General features: G+C 38.6%; 1 protein-coding gene across 1 annotated transcript in view; it reads left to right on the top strand.

Moving 5' to 3' along the window:
• The window catches only part of LOC311497296 (CUB and sushi domain-containing protein 3-like), a 219,112-nt gene that overhangs the window by 41,564 nt on the left and 164,990 nt on the right, over nucleotides 1–12,558 (top strand). The window contains exon 4 of the mRNA XM_084557548.1: nucleotides 5,681–5,875. Coding sequence (XP_084413674.1) covers nucleotides 5,681–5,875 — 195 coding nt within the window. The remainder of the gene's footprint in view (nucleotides 1–5,680; nucleotides 5,876–12,558) is intronic.

Here is a 12,558-nt window from a genome sequence, read left to right as displayed (position 1 = left end):
AGTGGCCTGTCTACCTCAGACATGTCACATTAAACAGTTTGCCCTGGTTAACCTTTCTCAAACTTTGCGTAAACAATAATTTACATATTTGCTAATGCAGAGTGCTGTAGTTGCATATGAATGTAATACTCTGGCTGTCTCGCCTCACCTCAGACCTCTTCACTAATCAGATGTCAATCCCACATGCCCTTCATTCCTCCTCAGTTAGCTGTCATTAGGTCTGCGCTCTATGGGCCTGTGCAGACCTGATCTGGGCGATCCGATCACGTAAAAGACAGCTGTGAACACCCCCAGAGATTCATTTAAGAGATCTCTGACCACATTTGGAGCTGGTATGGGTTACATGTGCCCAGGTTCCTATGTTAGTGTGAACCCAATCCGTCCCGAGTCGCAATAAAGATCTCCTATACTCAACAGGGGTGCTCCTGCCTCAGAGGAGATTCTATATTAATTATTGATGTGGTCATGTTGATGTATAAGGAGCCGTGTGTGGCTAAGTTGTATGTATTTCCTCAATCACTGATCTTTATCTAACTTTATTACCAGAGATTACAGTGTGTATGGAAACTTCCACGGTTAGAGTTATAAACTGAGTTTTGTGCAGGTTTAACTAAAACCAAGACACACACACATAACATGGCACTGTTCTTGGTTCTGGAGCAGTGGTAGAGATCCATTAGAGACGGCCACTGTAAAAATATTCTATTTGGCCCCAGATGTTGTCGTGGTTTATTTGCATATAGAGTGCAAAACCGAGGTCGGATCTGGAGATGCATTTGGAGATGCATGTTAATGCCAGGTCTTGACACTCGTGCTTAAAGCTGGCCACTTACGTTTGGATTGCCCAGATCAGATCTTAGTACAAGGTCTGAATAGACTCTATGTGTGCTGATCATCTTCCTCAGTTTACTGAATGTCATGCTTTAAAACAGTACATTTCTAAAATATTTTTCTCTAAAGTGAGTATTGTGAGTTAGTTGTGGAAGGAGGTAGTGCAGTCTGAAATGGAACCTGCATGGATCTTAAATGTATAATAAATCCCATTATACATATTTTATTGTTCTGAAGCCAGACCCAAAATAGGATTTAAAGGAATGTTTAAACATAGCTGGTTTTATGATGAATCAAAGCTTGAGCTTTCAGTGTTAGAGTTGCATCTCACAGCAAAAAGCTGAGAAACCCAGCTGCATATACTTTATGTTGTTATTTCAGTTGTTGTGTTTTTGTTTTAGAAATTTTACGGCTTAAGTGAAGCTCAGGAATTAGTCTTTTGGAAATGGTCACTGTCCCAGTGGGTCTGTCAAGAGTGCCAGTATTTTTCCTGTGTTACTCAACAATTTGTCTAGTTAATTAAAAAAATCACCTGGCAGCCTGTTGGTATTTCATTTTTCTCATAAACCTAGATGGCCACAATGGATGGCAAGGATTTATATTGGCCTTCATTAGATATTATACGTAAGAGGGAACATCTGCAGTTTAAAGAGGATTATTAATTGGATTTCCAAAACCATTCTTGAAAATGAACATTAAAAAACGTGACTTCAGAGTCCCTCTTTGAAATCTACATCAGGATCCAGCTCTCAAATAAAACCTTCCATATTCCTCTCCATCTGCCTTTCTGTCCATAGAGCCATGTAAACACACAGTGTATGTGTTTGAATCCTGGCTTGCCAGTTGGAATAATAAGTCAGAAACAGATGGCATATATCAAAATAATAATTTTACTTGACTGCATGATCAGTCACTGTGTTAAGCTATACGGTGAAAGGAAGTTTTATACTTCTACAAAGAATTCTGGATCAGACTAAGAGGGTTGTATCGATCATTAAACACTTGAGTTATGCAGTGTTCCTTAACAAAAACCTGGGCCAAGTCTGTATACAGCACAATACAAAGATGATGCGTACAGGAGAATTAAGAGAGTGACTGTGCTTAGCTACAGTACCGTTTAAAGGTTTGGAAACGCACCTTGTTCACTAGTCTTTCGTTCTCCATTGTAGATTAATACTGAAGACATTGAATCTATAAAATAACGGGTGTAGCAGTTATGTAGTACATAATTCAACCAGCACTAGAGTAAAGTACTCCAGATCATTAATACTGTTTGTGTCACACAGGAGGTAAAGGTTCAGTGACATGAACTCCTGCCTCCAAGCTCAATAGTCAACACTTGAAGTCAATTTGAAACGGCAGCCCATTTTTCTTTCAGTAATTACACTACATTCATTTAATGGTTTTCAAAGTCAACATTACTATCAGTTCTGCTATATGTGCTGGACATACTGAACAAAGATTGAAATTACATTTCTCTTAGACCCATGATGAAACCCCTCAACAAAGAGGACACAATTTTAATAATTATATATATATATATATATGTTAAGGCCGGGACTTTAACGCGTTAATTAAGATTAATTAATTACACAAAAATAGCGCGTTAAACATTTTTTACGCATTTTAATCACACTTATTTTTGCACCGCGGAACGTTTCTCACTGGATGAGTTTCGGCGGACCGATTATACTGGAGCACCAACTAGCGTTCATTACTTCAGACAACAACAAACCACAGTGAACATGAACGAAGAAGCTGATGAGACCGCTTTGGTTGGCCCCGTGGATGGGAAATATGCTATTGCTACACTTAGTGGCAAAATTGCACTGGTCTGTTAGACAAAAATAAACAATATTTTGTTGCTTAAGCTTATGTATTCAGTCATTATTCAATGGTATACTAAAAATCCATATGAAAAAAATTACTTCTCACTGTTCTCAGGTCAAATATTTATATGCGATTAAAATTTGATTTATTTCGATTAATTACAAAGCCTCTAATTAATTAGATTAATTTTTTTAATCGAGTCCCGGCCCTAATATATATATATATAGACACACACACACACAGTATATGAAGTACAAAAGGGCGGCACCAGTGGCGTGGTGGTTAGCACTGATTATAAGTGTGTAGATTGAAATGTAGTTGGGCAGTTAAAATTAAGTTACTATATTTAATATTTTGTGGGAATTCCTTTCAGATCCATGGACCGACTGGGCCTTTCTATGTGGAGTTTGCATGTTCTCCGTGTCTGCGTGGGTTCTCTCCTGGCACTCCGGCTTCCTCCCACTGTCCAAAGACATGCTCGTTAGGTTCATTGGTGATTCTAAATTGGCCGTAGGTGTGCATGAGAGTGTGAATGGTTGTCGGTCTCTCTGTGGGTGTACCCTGCCTCTCGCCCAATGACAGCTGGGATAGGCTGAATGAATGAATGAAGTACAAAAACTACAATTTAGCAAGATCCTTTACTGTGGTTTCAAATAAAAGCCTAACATACACATAGTGTGCAGGCTGGATGTGTGTGGGAATCCTGACAGAGATTGAGTTATATGTCTAATATGGCTGAGAAATATACTAGAAGATTGTGTTCAGCCTGAAGAATGCAGGACTGAACAGCCCTCCAGATTGGTTTATCACAGCGTATGGTCGTTATCAAAATTCTCTTTAAATGGTTTGCCAAGAAGCACATTAATCACAGTCAGTGACTGAACACAATAGGATGGTGCTAGTAATTTCTGAGGGGTGGCTTCTTTATGTAAGATATATAACTTCAATATGCTATTCTCATATGCGTTTCTGCGTTAATTTCAAATGACAGGAGTAACGTTATTTTTCATGGTTACAGTCTATCACATGTAGTTCTATAAATATATGTTTGTCCATGTTTAGCAGTATATTATGGATAGAAAATTGGTAATAAGAAGTGGTGCAATTAAGTATGGATTAGACATTGTTTGTGTTATTCAAGTAACATGAAGATCAGGCTGCAAGTATTGAGGCAGATGCACTTTATTTGTTATTCAGGCTTTGAGCATCAACATGTTCAGTTTAAAACAAGATGTTGCATACAAGAATGCTGGCAGCTGTTATTTGGTTAGATTTGTATGTTTGTTAGATTCTTACTGGACTAAGTGCTGTGTATAAGTGTATAGATTCAAATGTAGTTGGACAGTTAAAATCAAGTTATTATATTTAATATTTTGTGGGAATTCCTTTGCAGTTAGTGAATGCATCAAGTCAATAGACATGCTTTCTATCTTCCCTGGTGATTCTCGCAGGCATTGGTTGCAGGAATCATCAGCCCTTGCTTTTTGTGCAGCTTTACTGCACTTAGTCTGGTGGACTGTGGATTTAGATCATGCAACTGACTCAACTTGTGGTTATGTCTGCATTATACTTTTATATTAGTTTGCATTTGTTGCGTCTGCAGTGAAATCATCAATAAATGCCAGCATGACGGTTCCATTGGCGGCCAGTTATTTCCGTGGTTAATCTGCAGCTCGGGCAGGCCAGGGCCTAAAAATTAACATTCTGATTAATAGCGGCTGGGCGAAATAATAGCTTATCTTATTAATGAGGAAAATATCAGCTACTTACATTCTCTGACCGGATTTTCATCAGGCATGAATTAGCAGTCATTCATAATTTTAGTTAGAAGCGATTAAAGATGTCGGACTGTGTTTAGGCTTTTGTGGAAATGCCCGTTACCCTTTTTATTTTATCAAATATACACCCCAGCAGTTGTCGTGTGTGTGTTTGGGTGCCTTTCTACATTTGAGAAAATATTTTGTTGGGGTGGGTCGCAGGTAGATGATTTATATGCAGATTCAGATGACTTCAGAGCCGATACGTGCATCACTACTTCCTATTGACGGAAAACTCCACTAATAAATCGGTCTAAATGTCAACTCTCTGTGATCTCTGATCCATACGTGAGCTCTTTTGTCCATGCACTAATATGGAAAGAACATAGAACATAGGCAAATGTAATGTGTCCAGTTTCATTTGGCAGTTATGTCAAAAGGACTACATCTGCCACACCGTTCTTTCAGTGTAGACCTAATAAATGAATTAGGAGACTTGCCACTTTCATTACATATCCACTGTTGTTGCTGACACTGCATAGCATAGAGCATAGAGCTTGAAAAAAAAAAAGAGAACTTGTCTGCAGTCTGGACTGTACATACATGCCGTTTTCACCATTTTATTATGAAAACAAATGGTAATACCCATGTCAATTGAGGATAATTAATGCCCTTCAAAAATCAAAGTCTGTGATGTTTTACGATGATGAATTTAAGAAAATAATTAGAATTTTACCCCTACTATGAAGCAAAATGTTTGAGAACCGTACAAAAAAATGATTAGTCTGTAGATGTAGCTCCTTCCTCCATTTCTGCCTGCCATTTTACACTACCTTGCTCTTTCTCTCTATGTATATTGTTTTACTGTGCTTGTTTTTTCTGCTCCTCATTGCTGCCTACAGCTATAGATTTATGTTATTTCACTCGTTTTTTTAAGTAAAGAGATGGGTACGACACTAGTGCGACGCTTCAGCACTCCCCCCGGGGGAGAGCATTTTATCATATCACATCTTCTTTTAATGCAAATGCTAACTGAGTAGCAACTTTTTTTTACAACTTTTGCTTTCATTATCTGTTTATGTGGACTCTAGCTCTAAGCTGAGATGACTAACAATCTTGGCTATAACACTGGGATAGAATCCTTTTAGCCAATGAAAACTAAGCTTTATCTTTCTTCATTTACAACTACAAAAGAAATTAAGGAAATCTTGGAATATTTCATCACAATTTTTACTCTTTACAACTCTCTTTTCCTTTTCCAGAGCTGCGAAGCAGTTCATGTGGAAACCCAGGAGTTCCACCCAAAGGCATACTGAATGGAACTCAGTTCAATGTAGGTGACAAGATCCGGTACCGATGTGTCACTGGCTATGTCCTGGACGGACATTCACTCCTCACCTGTGTGAACAATGCAGCCGGTGTGTCAGTGTGGGACTTCCCCGTGCCAATTTGCAGAGGTAAGGATGTTTTATCACTGAAAGTTAGTTTCTAATTGCATGTGATGAGATGCTTTTCTTTAGCCAACTTTTTCTTCCAAATAATACTTGATGGTATCTACATATTTCACAGTTCCCTTAAGAAATTTTAAATGAGGAGGTGATTGGTTTGATTTGACCTCTCCTCGTTTGATTTCCTTGAATTGCTTAATGTTAATTGCTTTTTAATGATTGACAGCTTGATGGCTGTGTGATTGGCGCCACAAACGTACTGAAGTCTGGCACAAATCTTCATTAGAGCAATACATTTATTTGGAACCTGATGGAATGGGATCATTTTAATCATGTTGAAGTTGATTAAAGTCTCCGTGGCTGTAAAGGTTAATTGAATATTTTTTTTCTGACGTGCATGTAGCCTAAATACATTAATGCTGTAAGCAGGAGTGGTACATTTACTAGCTTTTCGCAGCCTTATTTGTGCTATACTTTGGCTCTAGTCAAGCTATGACACCTCTCTTGATATATGTAAAGGTTTTTAAAGATCCGTTCAACCAGCTGTGATGCCTGTCCTAACATCTCGGCTAATAATGCGCCTATTATAAATCCCCCAAATGACCTTTTCAGCCTGTTGTCTTAACGTTTCCATATTATAAATGAGCCTATATTGTACGAATGTACAGTTTGCAGAATAGAAAAGCTTTCAAAAGTTTCAAGAGTCTGTATTTGTGACACTCAGGGAGCTTCCTAATGTCTTTTGCTTCATTTGCTACGCACAACCTTCAGAGCATATTTAATATACGGTTATGCCCGGGATTTGAACCCTGAAAGATACTGTATATAGGTAATTTGTCTCAGCAAGGTCTTTTGCTCAACCATGAGGAACACAGAGATGCTACAGCATAATGACGGTTTCTCTCTGACAGCTGGGTGATGAATGGCTTACTAGTGCTCTTCATAATATGAACGTTATCCTTCTGAATGCTTAAATGAGACCTGTTGCCAGACTGACACAAATGATCTGCTCTTACATATGTAGAAAGTCACTTTGATGGCGTGGTGGGGTGCAGTAGGTCGGAGCACAAAGGAATTTTAAGCAGTATTGATTGATTGATAGACAGCAAAAAGACTACATTGAATGTCGTTTTTGCAAATTGAATTTAAACCTCATTTAAGGTATTTTGAAATTTAAGTCTGATCAAATTTCTACAACTGCCTTTCTGTCTGGCGCTCTAGTGACTCACATCAGTCATTTCCATCACTTATGGTAAGACACAGCTAGACTGAGTACAAATCATGCTGCTACACATATCTGACCCGTTCTTTTTTTTTTTTAAAAAAAACAACACTGGCTGGCCGTCTTGGCTAAAGATCTGATTTGAAAACCAAATGAAATTTATGTGCAATTTGCACGATGGGCCCAAAATTAGATAAGCAAGACCAGCACTCACAATAGAGTTAATTTCAGGAACTTTTTACCGGCTGAATTAGTTTTTCCGCAATACAGCTGTTGAGTGAAGAGATGTGGATATTTATCTGACATGCAAATTCCAGGTAGGCAACACTTTTTTTTTTTTTTTTATTTGCATTTGCTGCGTCAGCCTCCCTTTGCCCTAATTCACGTCCCACTGCTGCTGTAGTCTTATTTTGAGCAAGTAGAAACCTTGACAGTTCTTTTGAGTCAGCCACCATTTCATACAGAATGTTGCAAGGACAAATAAGCTAACATTAGCCAAACGCTTTAAAGGAGAAGGATTGAAAGCCGTTCCTTGGCACATCATTTCCTTCGATTCTAACATAATAGTCTGCTTCCCCGTTTGTCTTGTTACTGTAGTGAAATAGGCTTATCCAACCTACAATGATTTACTGAATAGAAACTAAAATACTTTGTATTATGGAAATGTTTTGGCCCTGTCTGGGTTTATTTTACATACTTTCTTTCTTTCTTTCTTTCTTTCTTTCTTTCAGAAGATTATTCTTATAGTTTCTTTTAGTGGGACAAAAATCATGAAAAGTCTGTTTTGATTTAATAAATGAGTACATCTTAATGCTTAAAGACTAGGTATAAGTGTGCAGAGACATCCAAACGGAAGAGAATAAATAAAAATAAATAATTCCTCCTCCCCTCTTAACGCTCAGTCAATCCCAAAGCCAGCAGAGCAAATTTGCTCATGCCAAGTCATTCTACAGTGCAAGGCACAGCAAAAACTGAAAGAGGCTCTGCGTATGTTTGAGAAATGGTAAAAAAAAAAAAAGAATCTTCACATGAAGGGTTTCTTTTCATATAAGGATGGTGTTAGCCTCTATAGCTACAGGCCAGAAACATCATTCCTTTTCAGGCCTGGGCGCCGCTTGAGCCACACACTCTCTTCTAAATCCAGCCCGGCTCCTGTATGTGGGCAGATGGTCCTTTGATCTTATTTCCTCAGAGATCCTGCCCTTTCTGCTCATCACCAATTGTTTCACTCTAAACACACAACAACACAAAATCTCTCCCTAGACCATCCCCCTTCCACCACTGTCTCCTGACATCTCAGTCTCTCATCCAGTCACCTTCTTTAGTTACCATCTCTCTGTTTCATCCTTCTCCCAGTTCTCCCCTCCATCCCTGTTCATCTTCTCAACGTCCATTAATGTCAAATGTTTGTTTGTATACGACTGACAGAAAGACATAGGAGGGAAAAAAGAAAAGCAGGTGAAACAACAATGAAAACGCAGCATTTAAATCGGAGTAATGTAGATTAGTAGTTGCTGGACAAAGTTCACTTTAATATAGTGGTCACCGCAAGGTTAACCCTGCGGGCAGAAAGTAACAGATAAAGTGCTGTAATTTAGTATTTTTCTTAATTTGTCTCCTTTTGAGACAAGTAACACATAAACAACATATTTATGTATCTCTATTATGGAGAAAATTTGAATTTATTGCTTAGAGGCCTTGAAGTGTCAGTCATAGAAATTCCATAATCATTCGGTAGTATTTGTACAGCCCTTTTGAAGCTGTCTTCATGCCTGCTCTCTACTCATTTAGCTCAACCACAAACACATGTTTATCGTGGATCACTTTGAAAGGTGACATGGCAGTAGTACCGTATGAAAGAGTGAGAATGTGTACAGGCAGAATCAAAAAGCCTGGAGGATTGACAAGAAAAAGCAGGCAGAATATACTCTAAGCCGAAAGCCAGTGAGATGAAGTGTTAATGGCTAATCTATTTGTGAGTTACTACTGCTCCTCCCAGCAGCCCGTTTTGATTCTTTCCATCTAAATTGTCTCTGGACATTCATTAAACCAGGCAGCAAGACGGCAAACGGGGACGGCATTGCAACAAGAGAATACGTTGTATTGATATGCTGTTATTCTCGCCGCCAGCCACTATTCAACAAAACAAGAAAATTAGGCCATAGTAAGCTTTGCTTTTTTTAAAACATTAACATGTCTGCTAATGTGACTGAACCAAACACAATTCTTTCTCCAAAGCCTCTTCAACTCTCTGCTATTCAAACTGGAGAATTCAAATATGAAAATCTGACTTGCTTACTTGCCTTTGGCAACGTTTTTAAGTCCGAGTGAGTGCTCCGGTTCTCCTCCGCTGTTAGATTTGATATGAAATAACCCAGTGTTTTCACCAGAAGCTACTGCAATAAATCCTTACATTAAATCCAACAGAGTGAAAAACGGGAACCATTTTAATAGCATTTGGATTAAGAAATAGATTACCAGTGTGAACCTCCTTATTCAGTATACATATATTTCAAATACATATTAAGAAGACGGCTAAAACCACTTAATTACTTACTTTTACTTACTTAATTATTTACTCTATCATTTTGTTTGTTGCTGTGCTGCAGTTGCTGTTTGAATCCTCCTCTTATTTACTAATTTTTCATTTAAATGTGAAATTACAGCGAGATGATCACTATAATGAAATGACCCCCAGAAATATCCATGGTGCAATATAAACTGCATCTCTGCACCCATTACAGATCTCCTTATTCCTCAACCTTATCAATGTTTAACATGACTTGCAGCTGAGCAAAGGGGAGACTTACTGTAGACATAGTCACTGCCTTTGCATTAACACAGGGATTATTACAAAGGAAAACCTGAGGTAGTGTAGAAAATTATACATGAGTTCCTTCTCCTCTATCCTTGGGGATGAATATTTCTAAGTAGAAAGACAAGTGTTGTATATCTGATCAAAGTCAAGGGGAGAGAGGCTTAATCCCTCCTCAAGTAGCATTAGATTGCTGATGCTGGGGATGTAAATGAGCTCAGCTAAAGCAGTCCTAATCCTCACACCATCTCCCTTTTTCTTTACACTGCCACCGTTTTTAAAAGAGAGCGATCCTTCTCCATCTTTTAAATCCAGAGCATGCTCTAATGATTTGCTAGGGAACACATTGCCCAGCATTCAGCACCTCTTTTGTGTTGCCAAACCTTGTTGGCAAACTGTACCTTAAATAATAGCGTGTATCCCCATGAAACACTGCTGCAAGTGAATATATTAAACCTGCAAGGCTTTATCCAGTTGATGCCATTTAAAATTTTCAAGCTGCAAAGCACTTTTTAAGCCTCAGACAGCAGTTTGCCTGTACATGATTTACTGTGCCATGCATGGATGCTTCTCAGAGAAACAGCACAGATATTGCATCTTCTGTACGACAATGAATTTCTCCGAAGCGGCTAACTAATTTTCCTGTGCAATTTGTCTACAATTGTAGACATATTAATGATTTATAAGTAAGGGCCTTGTTAATAAAAGCAGCTGTGGGCATCTATCTCATGCCTGTTGGAAATATTGGTGATTGATCATAAAAACTAGGGATTAACTGGCAGCTTTTTTTAGTTTTACGAAAAAGTCTATTTGATCGACTAGTGTGGTGCTTTTCGGGGTCTAAGAGAAAAAAATGCACTATATATTTTTTAGTTTGTAGAGTTGTGGATGTTTTAGCTTAGAATAAGTCCTTCATATCTACATAGGGAGGGGCTGCTCTTCCACAGAGCCAGCCATATTGACCAGGTTTCAGCAGTGCCCCAGAACGGACAAAGCAAACACCTAAAGGCAGACTTCTATGTTTTTTGTGGCGGATTAAAGCGTTGCTATGGATATTATGAAATTATTTTGAAAGCAGCAACTGGTACTGTGCACACTTGGAAATGGAGGTATGAAGGAGGGGTACTGCGTGGCTGCACCACTTGATGCCACTAAATCATACACACTAGTCCTTTAATGTTGCTTTTACTCTGCAGTTGCCACTGTGGTGTCTGCTATTTTCGACAGGGAAACGCACACAAGACCATCTTTGTGCCTGTCAGTCCTTTGCTGCCGCCACCCGAGCTGGATGATATTCACCAATGATCACAGAACATGTCTGTTATCATGGAAACCACTTCACAGAAAATCATAAAAGAGCTACCTTTTTCCAGCATCCTATTCCCGTGTACAAAGATCTTAGTAACAAAAAAGGGCTTTCATTTTGTTTACAGTTTGAGGGAGACATTTCAGTGTCTCTTTTTTTTTGGTTTTTCCTCCTATGATAATGTCAGTGGAATCATTTGCCACAATGGCAGTGCTGTGTCCTCTGTGCCTCCCAGTAAAAACTTGGAACATACAGTAAATACTACAGGATGACTGGCTAAGGTTTCCACTCACTGTAACCACATACTTAAAGGTCGAAAATTAATTTATTGCGCATCGACAGTACTGTTTCTTACTGCCGTATGTTGATAATTGATTGATTTATACTGTATACGTGTCATGTTTCATCTTATGATGCCCCTAGGCCCTAGCATATGCCCTGCAGATTATCAGATAATGGTTCTAGACATATTCCTTTCACATTTCAAAAGCTGAAAATGCAGTTTTATACTGCATGTGTAATTCAGTTACGGCTGCTATCACATTCAGTTTGAAGAACAGTTTAGAGATGAAGGTCTGTGGGATATATAACGTAATTTTATTCTTTGACTATAGTTGTGTCTCCTGTCTTGCAAATGGAGGTTCTGCTTCCTCGGTTATGAGAAATCTTTGGCTGATCATTGCCAGCTGTTGAAAACTGTAATCCATTTTGTAATCCATCTGCCGTCGGCACCATACCTTAAATAGTTGTGTATCTAGTTTAAAAGGTACTGTGCATTTTGTGAAGTTTGCCAGTGTCCCCGGGGATGAATAATAATCAGGCCAAGATCAGATCTCATGCTTTAGCTGTTGTCAGTGTGCCACATACTGTAACTACCATGTCGCCCTACAGTGGCTATACAGTAGCCTAGAATGGACAATCGGTGGATCTAAAGACTCTTTTACATTCAAGTGGCAAATTGAATAAGGTGTTGCTAGACACGGCGAAATCATTTCAGAAGCAGCTGTTAGAATGAAATTCAGGCTTATCCTTAAGTTCAGATACTCGTGCAGTTATCAGTGTGCCACCTAAATACAGATGGTCATTTTTAATGGGTTTCGCAGTTATTGCATTTTATGTCTCTGTACTAGTCCTAGTGCAAAATTGTTCATAATTTCACTGTTCCTCAAAGCAGAACATTTCCAGAGCTACATAATTCTTACTGGCAAGCAAACTATATAATACACTATTTAGTTTAATGTTGAAGGATTTCAGACTCGGCTTAAGAAATGAAAGAGGACATCAGACATGTCCTCCATGATCTGGTCTGGTAGCCATTTACTAGAAGAAACTCTCATGTGTAAAGTTAT

Source organism: Chelon labrosus (assembly GCF_963514085.1).
Source record: "Chelon labrosus genome assembly, chromosome: 12".
NCBI lineage: Eukaryota > Metazoa > Chordata > Actinopteri > Mugiliformes > Mugilidae > Chelon > Chelon labrosus.
The sequence above is the reverse complement of the archived record's forward strand: the minus strand, read 5'-3'. Positions and strand labels throughout refer to the sequence as shown.